Genomic DNA, 20,642 nt, shown 5'->3' with positions numbered 1-20,642 from the left:
CAGTGCGGCTGGCTTTGGCTCACAGGGTCCTCCCACCCCTCCACTCCGCGCGACTTGCTGCAGCCCGGTGCGTTGTGTAAGACGCGACCTGTTATGGCCACCACTACTTCCGGGTTTCAGCAGTCTGGTCCAGATCCTCCGCTCCTCTTCTGCTCAACACACACATCCATTGTACACAAACGGGCAGGCGGCTCATGCATACACACGCACTCACACACATACAGACACGTTCACACACATACACATACACACACATTCACGCACAGCATCGATCGTGGCTCCTTTAAGAAAGCCTAAGCCAGAATTATCACCCCACCTCCTCTTGATCTCCTCTAGACGCTTTTGCATAAGAAAATCAAGCCGGGAGCCGAGAGTGATCAAAGAAAACGAGAGGAGAGCTGCTTCATTTTTTAACTGTGATTGTGACCATTAACATTTAGGTGGTGCCGATCCCGTGGAGACGCGCGTCGGACCATCATTCATCCGGTACTTTTGACAAGCCCTCGCTTTTCTGACTGACAGGCGGAGTGGCAAAAAGCCATGAGAGTCGCCAGTTTTGTTTGAGGGGCTGTTTTATTTTCATCCTGGTTTTGGAAAAGGAGCCCGGTGCTGCTGCCGCGAGGATAGCCGAGGACATATTCGCCGCGCCTGGGCTAAACTTGCACTGAAGAGCGGGAGCTGGTTTCAGCGTTCCGTGGAAAAGAAAAGAAAGAAAGAAAGAAAGAAAGAAAGAAAGAAAGAAAGAAAGAAAGAAAAAGAGGCATACGGGATTTTGGCTGAAACATCTTCTCGTTTGTTTGGATTTTCTCTCTTTATTTCGTGTCCACCCTGGCCTCAGAGGGGATTTACCTAAACTGAAAGGACGACCTGGGAGTGAGGAGGGTTATGGCGCAACGGGTACGTAGGGCAATCCTCCCTAAAAAGTTTCTCTAAGTCCACTGCGCTTGAATGCAATACTGCACTGTAACGTGGCTTAATGACACACATATCCAACACGGACACGCATTCGCGGCGAAAGTTTCTGTCGTCTTTCTTGACACATGGAGACACAATTTGATGTTTGGCGTCGTTTGGCACGGTGTTACGCACGGCCGCACTCGTTTACTTCACAAAACTGGCCCACTGTGAGACACTGAAAGCGTGATCATATCTCACTTCGGCTATGTTTTTTAGATTAGTTATGACAGGCCAGTTACTGGAAGCAAAATGGGGGAGGGCAGAGAGGCAAAACAAATCCCCACATTTCACTGTTGACTGTTTGGTCACGATTTTGTGCACATAATTTGTGCACAGAATAAAAGTTTTCTATTTGCAAATAGTTCCTCATGTTCAGCTGTAACATAGCGCTAAAAGATGTAAATGAGCATACTGCCATTGAGGCAGTTTTTAGTGATGAGGTGATGACAAACACTTTGATTCATAAAGCTACTGCAGGACTGCCTCAGAACAGCGGCTGGGTCTTCACACTAACAGTTTTAAGACGGGATGGTCGAGGCAGTGGGAACATTTAGCTGCTTAGTTTGGCACTGGAGCTGCACCACGCTGGGGTTTGCACCTCTTTGCCTTTAGGGTCGAAACGCTCAGCTTTAAGTGATAATGCATTTTAGTCTCTCCCCGACACTTGTTTGTCACGTCTTGAGAGCACTATCAATAATTCAAGCATATTTGCAGTCAACTAAAGAGACAAACCTCAATTTAAGGTTCAAATTTCCAACTTTGTTGAATCAACATTTCTGAGATTATTAAGTAAACTAAAAAAAAAAAAAAACAGCTAAAGAACTTATAGACGACGATGCATTATTGAGCTGAAACAGACTCTTGAAAAAGTTTCAATTTTTAGCTGAACGTCGTCCGTAAAACGCAACACGCGTTTACTTAGATCGTAGTGTGATGGTGGGTAATAATGTGCAACACAGTCATGAGCCTTTAAAATTAGAAAGCACAATAACTGACAAGTTTAAGACCTATGTTGTGCACAGTGAAAACACACACTAGGCTGATGTATTTAAAACCAACTGGATGCTAAATTATATATGTATATATTAAAAGAAAAACCTTATAAACGTGTGTTGCTACCGTTTTTGTACTTTTTGACATTTTAAACGCACTGAAAATTTTATGTATTTTTAATGATCACTGTGAAGAAAACAGAAAACTAAAGAATGTTTTTTGTTTTTCAAACAACGTCCTAATTCAATCCTTAAAAGTTTCCTTGACAAGTTGTATAATATCAGATCACAAAGATAAATGTATTTTTCTCGGTTTTCATGTAAAATAATAGTGTTTTGAAATGGAGGTGTAAAAGGGATTTAGTGCATCTGTTTTCAGAAAAAAACCCTTTAATTAAGGAAATTATCTGGCTTTGTAAATGAATAAAACAACTTTACTCGGTTGGCAGAATTAGATTTTTTTTTATTTTACGGAACTTAAAGTGTAATCTCTCATGCCAACTTATTTTGTGTCTCTGGGACTTGTAGTTTCCCAGCAAAGTTTTGTGTAGAGTCCTACATATTGTTGTGCATGCCTGTTAACGGTGGACTCGCGTGTTTTGTTGTGTGCAGTACGAAGACTTGCCCCACTACGGGATGGACGGTGTGGGCATCCCGACCACCATGTACGGAGATCCGCACGGCGCCCGGTCCATGCAGGCGGTGCACCTCAACCACGGTCCCCAGCTGCACTCTCACCAGTACCCGCACACTGCCCACACCAACACCATGCCTCCCAGTATGGGCTCCTCCGTTAACGACGCTCTCAAGAGAGATAAAGACGCTATTTACGGGTAGGTGCAGTCTTTTCGTCGGTGAAAGGGGGAAGTCACTCCCGGATGTATCCAGGCCTGGACGGTGCGGCCGGGAAGAATTGTGGATCCAAAATTAGTCAGGAAATACACCGACTGGTTGCCCGGGACGGCACCGTGTCTGGAACTCAGAAAGTGCTGCAAAGGCGCTGAGAGGAGAGAAAGGCTGCTCGAGTTTTTCTTGCTCTTTCATTTTTTTAAGTCATTGTGTATTTTTACTTTTAAAAAGTGCATACTTGTTACAGCTTGTTTTCTCTGATTAAATTAGTTAAATACAAGCGTAGAAAAATTAAATTGTACTCTAAGTTTTTTTTTATTTTATATACAACCTTACACATATCAACTTAAAATTGATTCTTGACAAATGAAGAGGTAATTAAAGTATCCAATTTAATTACCTCTTTATTTGTTTTAATTCCTCTCTTTTATAATTACTCTTCTTATTTATTCAAAGGTTCATATTTTTATTATGAGATAAAATAATTACCTTCTCTGATTGAAACATTTTTACTAATTTTCCAGCCTAATAAAATACACCATAATTAAAGAAAATCCCATAAATGTGTATTGCTTAGTCATTTTTGGGAGTTAATTAAAAAAAATAGGAATTGTGTTTTCAGGGTGATTGAACTTGAAGCAGTCACCGTTTTAACCATCTTATCCCACCACTGGACTTTAGGAGGCGTGTTGTCCTCAGCGCTTGACCACCCTACATATATTTACTCCAAGGACTTAATAAATAATAAACAAATGTGCGCATATTTTGCCGCAGGCGTATATCCTATATTCTCCAAATGCACATACACACCTGTGATCCAAATGGAGACCCTGTGCAAAACATAGTTTAACAGACTCTAAAGCTTTCGTGCTATTAAGCGCGTGTAGATTTAATCAGATAAGTCTGCGCGTTGTTTGCAGCCTTTTCTCCGAGCCGCACGCGGGGCTGCAGCAGCAGCAGTCCCCACGGGCCAGTTGTTCCAAGAGTAGCATGGCTGGCTAAATCTAGCTTGGAGTAGTCTTGACCCCGGCTGCTGTTTTCTCTGGTGACATTTGCTATTGTGTGTGTTCCCAGGCACCCCCTGTTCCCCTTGCTTGCACTGATTTTTGAGAAATGTGAATTAGCGACTTGCACCCCCAGAGAGCCCGGGGTGGCAGGAGGAGACGTCTGTTCATCGGAATCTTTCAATGAAGACATAGCAGTGTTTGCAAAACAGGTCAGGAAAGTTTGACTCTTGGAAGCTGCTGCATGTTCGGGCTGGTTGAGCTCCTTTACCTGCATGTCCAAAGTGTAGAGCTCTGACTTTTGTGCCCAAAGTTAACAAATAAGCGCACATTAACTAATAAAAAAAGTAATTTTAAAATATGTTTTTGTAATTTAATTTAGTTTTCTCCTACGCAGAAAGAAGTATTAAAGTACAACTGTGTATTAATTAGTTTTTTACATTCCTTCTTAATTATAACTGTATCATTAACCATATTCATTCCCTATCTGAAAATCTTTTGCTTTTAGATTCGGGCAGAAAAACCTTTATTTTCATCGAATCCAGAGTTGGATAATCTGGTAAGAAAACATCATATTATTTAGCAAATCTGTACTTTTAACCACTGTTTTTGAAAAGCTTCTAGCAGCTGTTGTTTGGATGTTTATTGGCGGGCTGATCCTATGTGTCAGAGAGCCACGTGGTGCTGAAAACTTAAAGCAGGATTGCACATCATGTTGCTCCGTTTGAGCTGTTTGATATCATGACTGTGCCCCCGGTTGCATGTGCACATGAAGAGCCGCTGTTAGACAGCTGTCACGCACCTTTGAACTCTGCCTGGAAAATTATTTGTATTCATTCTTTTCACTTCGTACAGCTTGGTACTCTAATCGGGATGTTAGATCAACATTTTAGTCACGACTACACGGTGGCTAATAGATCTTTGATTCTGAGGCTTATTGCAGGCTCAGCTTGTACTGTACGCCTGCTCTCCATATAGCAATAACGTCCAACTTTAATATCAGCTTCACATAAAACCATTTCTATGAACATTTTCCTCATTTTCAGTTACTTGTATTAAGAAAAACGCACCTGTTTAATATCAAGAGATGTGAACATCTAATTTTTTATTGTTATTTAAATTTTTCAGATGATTCAAGCCATTCAAGTTTTACGATTCCATCTTCTGGAGCTGGAGAAGGTAATATTCTCTTGCCATTTCTGTCCAGGGTGCTACTTCAGACCTATGGGCTGTATTTGCATAAATGTATTTTTGCTAGTCGGTTATAATTAGCGTCAAAATCAATCATGGGGCCATTTCTCTTCCGCGTTTAATCACTACGCAAGCTGTTACAACTGGAACGGATATCTCTGTACCCAAAATCTCCCCCCAAATGTTTTAATGAAGTTTAATTCTGGCAGCAATTGCATGCAAGGTGAAAATATATAGGCGAACTTTTGGGATTTTTTAGAAAGTATTTCTTTGTGGAGGGCAAAAGGCCCCAGGCGGCCATCTGTGGATAGATCGAGTAGTGGGTGTAAAACTCTTGATTTGTCTCTATCAGATGGACTACAGTGGCCTGTGATGTCAACTTTAACCCAGACTATGACTCCCAGCAATAAAAATCAAACTTATTAAAAGTTTTTACTTTGAAAGCCTGCGCACGCGGCGCTTTTCTCTACAATGAAAGCTATTTTGTGCAGATGGAAAATAAAATCAGTAAATAAAGTTAACCATTGGCTATTTTTTCCATTCATTATGCAGCTGATATGCCTTTTCTTTCTTCAGCAGCAGAGGATGCGCCACATTGGCAGTGATAATGTAATAAGTAGACGAAATTAAACAGTTTACCTTAAATGTCAGTCAAGCGGGTCATTCTCCGCTAATGGCCACTACCCGGGGCACCGATGATGAATTTTGCACGGGTGTTGAGTGTGTTGTAGCCTCTGAGCCCTCTTGTCACTGTCAATTTTCAACGATATCTCTATTCTGAGTGGAGAAAAAGAAAAAAGAAAAAAGAAAACAAAAACAAAATAAAGTTACAATTTCCAGTGTGATTACTGTCAGAGCGGGATAACATGGGGCTGGGGTGCACCAGAGCTATTTGAGTCCAACGTCATCTTAAAGTCTTTTTAAATTTTTATGTGCATAAAAGGTGCATAAAAGGTGAATGGAGCCACAAATAGAAATTCATGTTTTAATTTTTTTTAATTACATAGTTAGTGTTATAAGTGATCATTAGCTTATAAGTTCTTGTAAAACATTTCAATATTTCAGGTGCCTGTTGTCATGGTTGTTGTATATGCCACTACTGTTTAATATCCATTTTAAATGTGCGCATGACGCTTCTTCCTCATCTCTCTGCAGGTACACGAGCTGTGTGATAATTTCTGTCACCGGTACATCAGCTGCTTGAAAGGCAAGATGCCCATCGACTTGGTCATAGACGACAGAGAGGGCGGGTCCAAATCAGACAGCGAGGAAATCACAAGATCGGTGGCCTTAGATCAGGTAGGCTTCATTTCTCCCCCAGTCTCTCTCCCCCTCTCTCTCTGTGTGTGTGAGAGTGTTCGTGTTCTCCCTATTGGCTATTCAGCTATTCTGGGTCACTACTCCGCTCTGCTGTTATTTGCATATTAAAATCGTTTTACATTCCATCCATCGGAATGAAGAAAAAAAAAAATCTGAATAATCTTGCTATTATTGGTCCATTAAGACTTGAACCCGGAACCGACCTGGGAAGATTACCTCGAAAAGGCATCGCCATAAACGTGACCTGTTTCATGTCGATTTTAATTTAGAGCCTCTTTTGGTTTTTTTCCCTTCTCTTTCTCTTTTTGAACTCATAAACGGAAACGTTATGAGCTCCTCTGCGCTGTGTGAAGCCCCCTCAGACTGCTGCACACTGTAGTTTAGATGCTTTGGTTTCTCCACTGTAGGGTTCACGGTTCATTAAGTGTCTTGTCAGTATTTTTCCTTAGACATGAGTGCACATTGCTTATTGAGACCCCTCCTCACCTCCTTTATTTCGCTCCGAGCGCAGAGATTCAGCACAAATAAGATGGTTTATTTTCGAAAAGCTACAGAAGCAGCGGGTATTAAAGGTAGATTAGGGAGTGTTTCCTTTTGTGCAGATATCAGAGATAACCACAGCCTTCATTATGTGCTCCACTGACTGTTGGCACTCCGGGGACATCGTATGAGCACAGGCATGACCCTAATGGTCCGTACACTGCCGTTAAATAATGATAATGGCACAAGATGATTTGAATTATGCTAATCCGTATTTTTCGGCCATCAATAGCTCGTCATCTGAGAGGCACACGGGGTCTCTGGCTATGACACTATGCGTTTCAATAAGTTAAACTATCCCAGAGTTTTAAGTAAGGACTGAGGAGTATACCAAGAATAGTGGTGGGGGGGAATCAAGTATCCAAATTAAAGGGATTAGCTGGATAGTCCAACATAAAAAGTAATGAAGCGATTAGGCTAAATAATTTAAATCCGCGGACTTCCATATGGTTGAGTGGTTGGTCTGAGCAGAGAGCGAAGCAGCCACGGGCTTTTATGTCCTGGGCTGAATGGCAAGACTGGGAGCGGACTGGGAAGATCCCCTCCCCGCCGCGCATGCACTCCTCCATCCTCAACCCTTATGTCTTATGGAAATGAGAAAGATCACGCGGAAGATAATACTTCATTTAACAGAATTCAATAACACAGACGCCACTTGTGCATTTAAGTGTCTCTTTGAACAGTTCCTTTGTATTCTACAGGTTTCAGTTTATAAACTTTAAAAACTTTTTGTTTTTATTTTCTTTTTTTTTAAAAGAAGTCAATAAATTGAATGAAGCTATATATATATATATATATATATATATATATATCTTTAATTGACTATAAGGAATGGAATACATGGCCTATTTTAATATAAGGATGAGCCTTGAAGGTATATATATATATATATATATATATATATATATATATATATATATATACAAAATTCAGACAAGGTTATGTTTACTCTGAAAGAATAATATAAATGACCTGAAGACGCAGATTATATAAAAACGTAGGGAAAACTTTTTGACAGAAGAGTAAGGTTGAGGGATGGGACTGATTTTGTTGTAGGATAAGACTGTCTACAGCAGCAGGCTGTGTGTAAATGAGCATATCCAAACAGGCAGAGGGTGCATGCCTCTCACTGCTGAATACTTACATTGTCAATCTAATGGCTCTGCGCTTCATGAATTACTAGTATATATATATATATATATATATATATATATATATATATATATATATATATATATATATATATACACACACATTTTGTGGCTATTTCTGTGTGTCATCTTATCTGGAATTGTTAGGCAGTGACACCCTTAATGAATTTGCATTGTATATGCATTATCTCTTTCCATATGTATTTTTAATGTATGCCCTCGGGCATAAAGTTGAAGTGGACTAGAAAAAAAATGCTGAGAATTTGCACAAAAGAACAATGTTAACAAGATGGAGAAAGTGGGCTCATTTATTCATAAACCAATTTATTCCACTGAGGCGACTGTAACAGGAAAAAAAAATGTCAGTGGAAAAAAAAATACTTTGAATTTATTAAACTCAACAATCCAACAATGCTGACTTTCTTGCTGCATTATGCATCCTTCCCTTGCATCATAACAGTAATTTTTAGCATATTATGTACATGTCTTTACTCTTATATATATATATATATATATATATATATATATATATATATATATATATATATATATATATATATATATTTGTTTTTATTTATTTTTTGTTATTTTAAAGCTTGTATGCAGGCAAGTGAAGGGACACTGGGCGCCCCTTTGAAAAGAAAAGCAGAACATAGCTGAGAGGTGAAAAAGTCAGAGGCTCTGTTCTGCCTTGTGAATGCAGCTCAGCTAGTTTGGGCTTACTCGCTGATGTTTGTGTGTCTTTCAGTGTGCAAGCATATGCATATATGTGTGTGTCTGTTTGTGTGTATGCCTCTGTGTGTGCAAGTGTTCAGACTGGCTTGATAAATGCAGCACCCCCCTCAGGTGTTATGTGAGTGGAGTGACTGGTTAGCACCAGTTGGACTTTCTTAACTCTTACCCTGCTGGTCTCTGGAGAGCTTCCCTCCATATCTGACGTCCTCACTTGAGCTGCAAATTTCTATTTGCCTCATTAAATCTGCTTTTAGCTCATCTGTATACAAACATGTGAGACAAAAAAGTTCACTTGCAGAGGCCTTGTGTTCACATATGGTTTGATGTTGTGGGGGAAAATGGCTGCAGTTGCTCTGCTGATTGGCACACATGTTCACCTTAGTCTTTAGAATCGAGGAGGTATTTCCATGCTGCTGTTCATCATTTGCACAGTTGCCTTTAATTGCACAGAGAGCATGGGGAGGGGTGCAGCAATTTGCTAATGAACTCTGAGGGCCCAGGCTCTGCTGTCGAGCTGAACACTACTAATAGTGCTGAGGACTCACTCCAAGTCTCAAGAGCTCCTCTACTTGATTGAGCCATGCAGGCTGAAGTGGGGCTGGAAATAATTGAAACTTCCTTAAAAATATTCACTGCCTGACTTTTTTTGTGGATGTAAGAACCTTAAATGATTATAAATGCCCAGCTGTTGATCTGTTGTGTTAATTTAGTGCAGGGGTATTTTTATATTAAAGAGGTTTTGTGGCACTGCTGCTGAAATCATGTAAAAAGAATGTGAAATGGCTGGCAATCTTGAAAAGCATCTATACATTTGGGGTCTGTTGCTGTTTTTCTTACATTCTGCTCAATCTTTCCTAAACAAACCCGGCTTGTGAGCTAAGTGTTGTGGTCACCGTGTAAGAATTCACTCTTGATAACGCTATCGCAGTATCTTTTCCCAACAAACAGCACTGTTATGCAATACAAATGCGGGTTTCCAGGTCAGTGAGATCCAGCAGTGTTGGTTTAGGTAACTCTGGTGGTCAAAGAGTGACCCCTGTCACCCCCTCAACTCCAAACTCAATGGAAACCATGACTGCCGGGGTCAGCCACTATTTTCCTAATCAGTACACTGCTATCGCTAATCTATCCGCCTCTCGTTGAGGTATGGATCGAGTTTCACCCGACTTAACAGGCACACTCACTAGCTCTCCTACAGTGGCACACTGCTGTTCTTAATACAAACTTTTGAATCATTGTAGTAATTGTTGGTAATAGCAGCTTTTGTAGTTGAATAGAGGAGAAGTTTGACCCTCCACTCACTCCCTCCCTTCTCTTCTCCCCATCCTCCCTCTCCTCCCCTGAACTCCCTTTTTTGTCCATTGGGGAGTGAATGCTGGGCGGCTGTTGAGGATTCAACAAGTGATACAAAGAGGCGACCACGTGACTTGTGTGTTTCTTAGCCTCTTCATTATTGTGGTGGAATAGCAAGTAGGGGTGATTATGATTATGCAACTCAAAGCCGGTGTGACTTCAAAGAATCAGAATGTTGGGAGCCTCTACATATGTTCAGACATCCACCATGCATTTATATACGTGTGTGTTTGTGTCTTTTTCTTTCTCTGTTTGGTTGATTTATTGTTTCTTTTTAATCTTGCAATATTGCTGGAAAGTATTGCTTAGTGGAGCCACAAGATCCCAATTGCAAATAAAGTTCTTGGCTTGTGTCTCTGTTACTGATGATGAGCAGCCATGTCTGTCCCTGAGGCCTGCTGTGGTTTCTTTGGCTAAGTAAACAATAACCTGGCTTAACACATGTGTACATAGCTAATGGAAAGTTCCTCTCTCCCTTAACCCCCTGCAAGCCTGTGACAATGGCCACCATCACAAGCAGCCGTTTCCAAGGAATCCACTGAAAACATCCCAGAAAGGCAGCTGAAGCTAAGCTAGGCTAACGAAGAAACCGCAGCAAAACATGTCATTAAGACATCACGCCTGCCTTTTCATTCACAACTTAAAAAAAAGAAAAACATAAATATGCTTTGTTTGGGGTTAGATAGTGTGGAGGGGAGAGCACTTGAGTTAATGTTTTTGTTTGGATTTCTGCTCTCGTAGGGTAAACAGGGAGTGTATAGCTAGCACTGGAGTAGAAAAGGCCACAGTGAAAGAAAATCAGTTTGTCAGTTTCCACGAGTGCCATCTAAATTGACTTTGAAAGCTTTAGTAATTATCTTAAACGTGTGATTATCTTTGCTTGTCTCTGTGAGGTTAACCCACCAGTTTTAAAAAGCCGATTGAAGAGTACCTGACGGCTATTCAATGTAGCATACTTTACTCACTCAAGAGACCAAATCCAGTTTTCTCCCTCACCCCCTTCAGCAATTATAAGGTTATTTCTCCTTTCTTTGTCTATTGTTAAGAGTTAGGGAGGGAGGAAGGGGAGTTCAGAACAGAATGGGAGGTAGTAAGGAGTCTGTTCCTTTTTGTGTTTTTTTTTTTTTTTTTTTTTCCACCACGCATACCATTATCAGCCCTTCTTTTCATTTTGGAAGCACTAATATTGCAGCAAGGGGAGGAGTAGGGTGGAGAAAGCAGAGAAGGCAAAGGTAGTTGGGCAAGCACTTGCCTGGCCGGTTATCACAGAGGCAGATCCTGCTTTATCTAGTCACAGTGGAAATCAAAGTAAACAAGAGCTGGCCTTTCAGCCCCTTTCACTTACAGCTTTCCCGCCAGCATTCAGTCGAGTGGGAGAATGTGTCCGGAGTTATTGCAGGCCATCTTGCTGCTGCAACACATGGCATTCTCACAGATTTCAACTTAAGGAAACAGCGCTGTAGCAAAAGGTCAAAAATGGTGTTAAAGAAAACAACCACAGAGAACAGATGCATCAAAGAATTATGGGGGATGAAGTAACCCAACTGTCATCTTTGATTCAGATGTACCACCACTGAGGAGTGTATACGTGGGGGGTTATTTTGATATTTATGTCTGTGCCATTAAGTATGCACATACAATTATTTCCGCACACTCGCTGGCACAGAGTAAAAAGTAAATATCCATATCATCACAAAAGATATTTCAGAGTGAAGAAAGAGGGGAAAGCAGGAGGGGGGTAAAGCACAACAACCTTAACCATTTTCTTTATTATTGCAAATGAATTGGCAAGGCAACATTTCTTGCATGAGCGCTTGTATGATATGGGGCCTGGCACAGCGAGAAAGGGAAGCCCCTCTTGCATCTTAGATGCGGCACAATGAGAATGCATTGGATTGGAATGCCTCACCGATCATAGCGGAATCAGAATTTCCAGCAAGGAAAATCTTTTCATGCCGAATTAGGGCGGTGTAGGGAAGAAAAATGGTGATGAAAAAGAAAAGAAGGGAAAGAAAAAAAGGTATGTGTAGCTAAAAAGGTTTCCCTCGGCTTGGCGCGGCAGATTTAAGAACTTTAAAGCTAGGCAGAATAGAATGAGGAAAATTGAATTTATTGAACAATTAAGCATCAAATTAATCTATGTCTTGCTCAGGAGACCGCAAGCAGGAGAGAGAGTTAAGGAGATGGTGACAGTGAGTGAGAGACCATGGTGGCTCATTAAGGGGAGAGAATAAATCAAGTGTGCAGCTTTGGGTGCAGAGGGACTCCTCTTTCTCTCCATTTCCTCATGCTTTCTGTTTATTCATCTATTCATTCCATGAATAGACAAATGGCACATTTTTTGAAGGTGTCCTTGTTTATTTGTGTTCAAGTGTTGTTGGTTCAGGGTGTGTGTATTTTCATTGTCATTGTGTGTCTTGTGGTCAAGGTGTGTGCTTTTGTTTAGATGGCAGGTATGCGATGTGTTTGCACAAGGTAGAGAAAAAGTACTTCTCTGTGTGGAAGTGTGTACAAGTTAAGTAAAGAAAAACATAATAATAAATGAAAATAAAGAAAAAAACGATTTTTGAGTGCACATGTGTGTGCGAGCACGCATGCTGTGTGACCTGTGCCGTTGTGTGATCTCAGCCGTGTGTGTATTAATTGCGTGTTAGATCAGTGCCGGGCCTGTTCCATCCAAGGGCAGCCTGTGATTATAAATAAACTCCCCATCCCTGCGGAGATGCCACCAGGCCCTGTCTCAGCCCCGCCCCGTTTCCCATGGGGCCTCTATGGCCACCTCCCAGCAGGCAAAGCGCTCTTTTGTTCAATTACAGCTAATGCAGTAGTTTGCCATTTCCCCTTCTACTTTCTAATTATATTTTCAAATGGAATTTGTTAGAGAATTACAACAAAAAGAACATGAAAAAAAAAAATTTCTGTGAGCTGGGGCTCTTGGGTTTTTAATACTTGCTGTTCAGCATCCCTGGGGTACTGCATGATTCTTTTTCACAGAGCTTTGAATAAATAAGTTCTGCTCATTTTTAAAAGCTGCACTTTTGTAGAAACTGGCAAAAGCCAGTGTTAACTGTTTGCATTCTGAGCATGTGGTCTGGATTACCTCACTTCTGATGTTCCCTGGAGTCACTCGGCCATGCACGGGTGTTTCATTTTTTTTTTTTTTTTTTTTTAATGTGTGTATTCTACGGTCAGCAAAAAGGATTTCTAAGAGATTGAAGAAAGGATTGTCTTGCTATTTTATCCCTGTTAAAATCAACGTTTATCTACCCAATCAACATCCCTGTCATGCCTTTGTGCAGTGACTTTCCTTTTTATTGCAAAGCCTCAAAGCCTAATTTGAAAAACGATTATATCCTTCATGTAAGCAGTGGATTATAATTTCATAGCCCAGGAACATCAAACGAGTTCTAATACAGCCCAAATGTGTTGAATTTGCTGACTTGTATTTTCTTTTTTGTTATTCTATTCCATCTAGGTTTTGTTTTAAACAAACCCTATGTCATGAATTAATGTCTCCCTTCTTTTTTTCATGAAGCTAAACTCAACTCCAAACCTCTTTTCACAGCAGCAGCAATAGTAGTATCCCAATTGAAACCAGTTGTTCCCTCCCTCGCGTCCCCCTCCTCCCCCTCCTCTCTTCCTCTGTGTGGGTTTCTATCACTCATTTCGTCGCAAAGGCCTAAAAGCGTGATGCAAGCACCACATTGCCCCCCTTGATATTTGCTTCATTTGATTTCCGAGAGCAAAGATAGGCTGTCTCAAGCGGTGGAGGAGGCTCGATAAATGTTTGCATGCGCGTGTTTTGTTTGTTTGTTGTAGTGAGCTGTGTGTGATAAGACATTAGGTTCCATTTCGTTTTGTTCTGAAGTCTCTTTTCTCCCCTGTCCTGAACGCTAATGCTGATTCTGAGAGGCACTGGGAGATAGGAAGTAACATCTGGTTTAGTTTCACCAGTATGTAGCAGCTTTGTACTGTAAGAGGCAGGGGGGAGATTTGTATGTGTAGTTTCTTTGCTTATGTGCATGTGTGTAAGCATCAAACCCGAATGAGGGATGTTTCTGTTTCTCTGTGTCTGTTTGTTGCCAGCCTCATCTACCTGTCTGATGACACTATTCGTGTGCGTTTTAAGTTTTCACTCCTGTTTGGGCCATTTGCTCTCTACTGTCCTGTGTGCAGCTGACACTCATCTGGCCTTATACACATTCAGCTCACTATATATAAACTCAGGTCTCCTGAGCCCCTCTTGTCTTGTCAGCTGCTAAAAGGGTAAAACTAGTCTCAGTTGCAGTAAAGCTTAAACTTTTTTATTTGTTCTCAGTTAGCCTCAGTTTGGTTGGCCATGGAATATTTTGTTTCATGTAGTTGTTTTAGAAAAGACTGTGGGAAAACTTCAGCTTATTTGATTATGTCTTTGTCTTGTCTCCAAAATGAAATTTAATTCTACATTAGTGGGACTGGCCATCCATGTTCTCTGTTTAATTTTTGGATAAAACAGAGGATTTATATTGATGTGGCAATACTTGAGTTATATACCTCCCGCTCTCTCCCTCTGTTTGGATGACATCACCCCCTGGCGCTCACCACCGCCTATCTTAAGTTGTAGCTGTTTTGTATTTTCATCTGCTTGCGGTTTCAGCCAAATGGAGGCAGCCGTGGATCGCATGCTTCAGAAAGCTGGGAACTAATACAACATGTTTGCTCGCTTTTCGTCTGGGCCTTTCTCTTTATCAAGCCCTAATATTCTGCATTTGATAAAACTGTTGCTGAGACTCACACACACTTGACAACTGGCCAGAGAGCTGGCGATGATGGCTGAATTTTGAAATGAATTTTCTGTGTTTTCAAAAGCTATTAGCTGACTAGGTTTACTAACTTCTCTGCTTTGTTTCTCTTCTTGTCAGACATCCTGGAACAGAGATCATGATGACACGGCGTCCACGCGTTCTGGAGGCACACCGGGACCATCCAGCGGCGGACACACATCGCACAGTGGTGATAATAGCAGCGAACAAGGTAAGAGTTGATTTTATGGAATAGAATAAGAAGGTTGACTTTTTTTTATCATCTAAATTATATCATATATCCAAAGTGCATGATAGAAAACTTTCCTATGTGATATTTACAGTAGGCATTTCAAGTGGAGTTTAGTTTTAACATTAGATCACACCTGCTGTTAATAACTCACAGAGAGGCCAGAGGTCACAGGAGCAATTCTTGGACCTGGTAGGGATTCTTCATTTTCCTACGCGACAGAGTGAACATGCTGTGCAGCATAACTGGGTCTTTCTCCTGGTTTAATTCTTCCTGCTGCCAGCAGGAAAACGTTTAGCTTCACACACCTGTTCAAGGAAAATCCGGCACATAAAACCTGTTCAGATCCTCAGTGGATTCTGTTTAAAACAGGACAACCTTTTAAAAAACAAAATTCTGTTAAATGAGTGTTTTTAACATTAATGATGTATGTTTGATCAAAAGTGATGGCTGTCGAGCTTCCAATCCTTCCGTTTATTCTGCAATAAATAAAATAATCAGAATTATATTGTTGACTGAATATGCAAACTCCTGCTGAGCCTTGATGTCTGCACATTGTAAGATTATGTGAGTATTAAAGGGAGACTCAGTTGGAGGGAGGCAGCAGTGGGAGAGCGTGGTGGTAGGGTTGGTGCTGCAAACAAACTGTAGGCAAAAAGCAACTTTATGTATTATTGAAGGCGATATCAAGGCGAGCAGTTTGCAGGGTTGCCAGTGCCAGAAGGCAGAGCCTGGGTGGGAGCAGAGAGCACCGCCATGCCTTCCACTCCAACGAGCAGCCACTTAAATAGTCAACACACTCTGTCTGTCTTTGTCTCCATCTCCAACTCGCTCTGTTTTTTTTTTTTTTTTTTTTTTTTTTTTTTAACACACTCTCTGACCAATTGTTTGTCCTGCGTTATTACCCCTCAGTAATGCTCAACTGTGAGAGTTTAGACTTAAGTTTAGATGAAAATGAAAGATGAAAGAACACAGAAATTACGGTGAAACAGGGCAAAGAAAGACAAAGAAAAATATTGTGTGAGAGTGAGTGTGTGCACTCCTCTAACTTTGATGAGTAATGGTCTGGGGGCAGCCAGGCAAAATCTGATTGGTTGTTTTAATGAGCGTGCTCTGTGCCGAGTTTGGGCTCCTGCTTCTGTGACCCTTGCCCCCTATTGACCAAACTGACACTTCATTTTTCAGATCTTTCCAATTATAGACTCGCTTCTTATGTTTGCCCCCCTCCAATGACTCTCTCATCATCTCTCTGTCTCCTCAAATCTGTTTCTCCAACTCACTCTGCTTATTGTAGGGTTTTGTTTGTTGGTTGAGTTCATTAAAGGTTAAAAAGTCCAGTAGCGTCTGTATGAATGTACATGGGCATTGGTGTGTGTCAGAGTATTGAATTTGTTGCTATGATTGCTCCAAGTGTCACAAGTTGGGAGCTGAACACAATGCATGTACGTGTTTGTGAGGATATATGCAGGTGTGGAAACTTGTAATTACTTAAAAGTAAGGGTAGAAAGATTAGTTAAAATGTTTTCCTTAAAAGTAAACAATGCAAATAACTATTTCATTCAATTAGCCATTTAAGTGACAAGTGGGAGTGATCGTCATGATCACGAAAATCAGAAAAATTACAGAACTATTCCACAAATACTTGAGATTAATGATTTTGTTTTTTGTTTTTTTTTTCTTTTAGTTTTACACCACTATGGTATTCTAGTCATAATGGTAGGTTGATAATTCAGGTGCCATTTATTTGCACTGAGAACTTGAAAGAAAAAACCGCACCTGCAAATAATAATTCCACTCTGTCTTTCCAAACTTGGCAAAATGAAAGGGGCAACCGTAGATGTATTTATATATTTTTTGTATTAGTTCTGTTGATCACCTCATTTTAGAAGAAAATAAAGAGTATTTTTACAGTTTTACAGCATAACAACAACAAAAGACTTGCTATGTTTTCTATAATCAGCCTTTTTTCCATATTTAAGGGAGGGTGGGTGCAGTGACGTAATCAGTTGGTTGCAATTTGAAGCTTCACCACTAGATGTCACTAAATCTCGGACACTGTACAGTTAAAACCAACATGTGCCTATAGTGGTTATGACATGCTTGACAATTAGATTTATGATTTTAAAGCTGCTCATCAAAATGTATTTGCTCAAATACAAGAATTTCGATACCTTGAGAGAGGGTTAGGAACTGTGTTGAGAGACACTCAAAATAAACTATTGCTGTTGCAAATTCTTCACTTTCATGTGATTAAATCATAGCAGAAGTGGAGAAATTAACATTTATAAAAAGGTGAGAAATTTGAAATATCTGCTTTTAAGAGAAATAATATTTCAAACTTATCGCATTTAGCTAAAATTAGGTTATTATGTAATAATTTTGGCATGCCTACATGAAGGTTCAATGCACATTTGGCTGTGAAGAAAATTCATTTGGATGTTTAAACTAAACAACAGGTAGCATCAAACAGCTTCTGCCTTTTTTTTGCAGCCTGCAGCTACCATGATATGTGTATGTGCCCACATAAACAAAACACACACATACACACACAACCAGCATCAGGACACAGTGACAACAGTAAATACCGTAGGACATCTTGGACTGGTTTCAGGTTTATATGGGTTAAGAGCTATCACTGCCACGTCATATTGGCTCTGTCAAATTCTGTGTCATTCACTTGGTAATCCCAGTAAGCTGGTTATTTATCTGTTTGGCACTTTGCTCACTCTCTCCCTGACTGCTTCAGCCTGTTGTCTCTCTCTCCCCTCTCTCTTTCTCTTTCATCTTTACATCCTCCCTCTTTTTTTTGCAGTTTTCCCTTGTCTCCCACCTACTCTCCAATCTCTCTTTCATTTTACTGTCAGCCGGTTTCTCTCTCCTCATGTATCCCTGTGCTTTTCTCTCCCTCCTCCCCCTTTTTCTTCTTCCATGCCTCCTACTCACTCTCAAACACCGGCTTTGTTTATCCCTCTTCTTTCCCTTTCTCTCACCTTTCTTTGTTTCTTTTGCACCTTCATTCTTCCCCATTGTTCTGTCTTCCATTTTAACCGTTCTTAAACTGTATTTTACAGTTTTTCTTCATGTAGTCTCCTTTTTACATTTCTTCTCCCTTACTTTTTCCTTCTTTCCACTTTTTCATGCTTTACTTCAGTATTCTCATCTCATCTTTTCCTTGATGATTTAATCTTTTCTTTCCTCTTAAATTTCCCTACTTCCTTTTCTGTCCATCTTGTTCATAATCCTCTCTCACATTTTATATTTCCACATTATCTCTGTTTCATAACTGTCTTTGGATAGCTTTTACAAGTTCTCCAGACAAGATACGCTCAGTATCAGTGTAACTGAAATGAGATTGATGAGTGTTTTTACCAAGTTTGAATATCCTCTTTTATGAGGCGTTTTACTTTCATTCTGTGTTTGGTTTGATTCAGACACCAAAAAAAATTATTTAGGTTCAAGCAATAAATCATTTGGCGAGAGTTAGGAAAAGATCCTGGTTGAGGTTAACCGTAAGAATTTACTTTTCAGCATTTGCCTCATGTTTCTATGTTGCCTCAGTGAATTCTTTGGAAAATTTGCAAGCACATTTGGCAAGTCTGCCAGAGACATCTTATCTTTAAAACAGAATTATAAGTCATAATAACAGCTTGCCCATGGTGGTGTAGTTCATGGGAGGACAATCTTGGCTGCTTCTTCACTGACCTTTCTATCTGTGCCTCTTTTTTCCCCTTTACCTGCAGAGCCACACAGCTAATGACCATCTTACAGCCCTTGACTCATTCTTTCCCTTTTCCTCTCATCCATCCTTCAACCGATCTCTTTTACTCCTTCCCTTAGACTTTCTCTTCGTTCTCTTCCTTCGACCTTTCTGTGATTCTTTCTCTCTTGTTTCCTTATCAATTACCCCATGTTCATCTCTCCTCCAGCCTGCTTCCCCCCAGCAGCAAAGCGAAGCAGCTCAGAGGAAGGATGCTGCATAGCCTTTAAAAAGTGAACTCTCCTCTCTTTCCTTTTTTTTCCCAGCCTTTTTTCTGAGGCTATTCCTGAGACAAACACATGCTCCGTTCTGTCCTCTTTTTTTTAATGGGTCACTGCCCACTGGTATAAAGATTTCTGTTTCCACCCGGAAATGTACTCACACTCAAATCCAGGAGCTGGAGGACTCATGAGAAGATCCATACATTATGTAAGATCAGTAGTCAACATTTTTGTGTTAATAAAAGGGACAAACATTCATCTAATTACAAAGTATTTGACAATTAGATAATTTATTTTTTAACAAGATGGTCAAGGATAACTCTTAATCTAGCAGATGTTTTGCAGAGTTTCGTCTGTGTCGCAGAAACGATTTGAAAAAGTATGGCTTTTATTTTTGCATGTGGTTGCAATTCTCACATGCTGCATCCTTAGTTATGGTGTTTATGCTTTGACCACAATGCCGATGGTATTTTTTAGCACTAAATTCCATTGACAGTGACAAAAAATAGAGGGAGGATCACATTTGCTTCACACATGTCATTAAAATCGGTCCTGGGTGTCTCCTTTCTCCCTAAAGAGCAGACAAAGAAGAAAGCCTCTTATATTTTTTTCTCCTCCCTCTTTCTGGGAGATCTTTGTAAACATCCAGCAAGCATCGACAAGAAAAGTCAGAGAGCAACCCTGTAGTTAATTAGTCCCACTCTATTAGCCCAGCTGTGTGTTAGCTAGTTCCTACCAACAGGCCCCTTTGTTTAATACCCACAAGCCCTCTGGAGAAGCCCCTCTGCAGTCTTGGATCGTACTTTTCTGTGAAAAGTAATGCTCGAAGGGCAAAGGAAAAGCTAACAGATCATATATGCCTGCAATGGAAGGGAGTCCCTCATGCACATGAGCGAGCCGTCTCCTTTTCTCGCAGTATAAAGTACTTCTCTTTGCCTGTGTGAATTTGTAAGGACACCCTTTGGCTTCTCCGAGGGCCTGCCGTGCGAAGGAAACACAATAACATTCAGGCAGTGAATCGGTCAGCTGCTGCTTTGTGGATGCAGGCTGAGCGGAGGAGCAGAGCAGACTGTTTGCTCTGTTTTTGAAAGCTACAGGGTTTCTTTCTCTGCTAGTCAGAACCATCCAGGGAATGAGGCGATGACTGGCGATATTAGATATGTATCACCAATTACCCAGACCGTTTGTAAAGAGTACAGTGTGCTGCGCCAAGACAAATGGCTCCCCGTAAGGCTATGTTTTAGTGTCTGCCTGCCTTGCTGGTGTCTGAGTAGTGGCCTGAGATTTCTGCTTTTTGTGTGTAATCCAACTCTAAATTCTGCAGGTTAGTTGATGCAATTTGGAGAATTAAATTCATACCAATATTTGCATTGTCAAGCATGTACTCTATGACCGTGTTCACTGACCAATATGGTAGTTTATTTCTTGTTTTAAGTGTTTAAGTATATTAAGTGAGGTCAGCCTTATATTTGTTGTGTACATTGTGTACTGTGAGTGTAACAAAACTAATAACAGAAGAATACTGTTAAACAGATGATACT

General features: G+C 40.5%; 1 protein-coding gene across 1 annotated transcript in view; it reads left to right on the top strand.

Moving 5' to 3' along the window:
* The first annotated feature begins 122 nt into the window (after nt 1-122).
* The window catches only part of meis1b (Meis homeobox 1 b), a 77,922-nt gene continuing 57,402 nt past the window's right edge, over nt 123-20,642 (top strand). Inside the window, exons 1-7 of the mRNA XM_042009939.1 lie at nt 123-897; nt 2,562-2,782; nt 3,873-4,014; nt 4,311-4,361; nt 4,931-4,981; nt 6,149-6,292; nt 14,994-15,105. Coding sequence (XP_041865873.1) covers nt 886-897; nt 2,562-2,782; nt 3,873-4,014; nt 4,311-4,361; nt 4,931-4,981; nt 6,149-6,292; nt 14,994-15,105 — 733 coding nt within the window. The 5' untranslated portion in view covers nt 123-885. The remainder of the gene's footprint in view (nt 898-2,561; nt 2,783-3,872; nt 4,015-4,310; nt 4,362-4,930; nt 4,982-6,148; nt 6,293-14,993; nt 15,106-20,642) is intronic.

The sequence above is a fragment of the Melanotaenia boesemani genome, chromosome 16, assembly GCF_017639745.1.
Source record: "Melanotaenia boesemani isolate fMelBoe1 chromosome 16, fMelBoe1.pri, whole genome shotgun sequence".
NCBI classification, from domain to species: domain Eukaryota; kingdom Metazoa; phylum Chordata; class Actinopteri; order Atheriniformes; family Melanotaeniidae; genus Melanotaenia; species Melanotaenia boesemani.
Note: the sequence above shows the minus strand (reverse complement) of the source record. Positions and strands in the feature narration are given on the sequence as shown.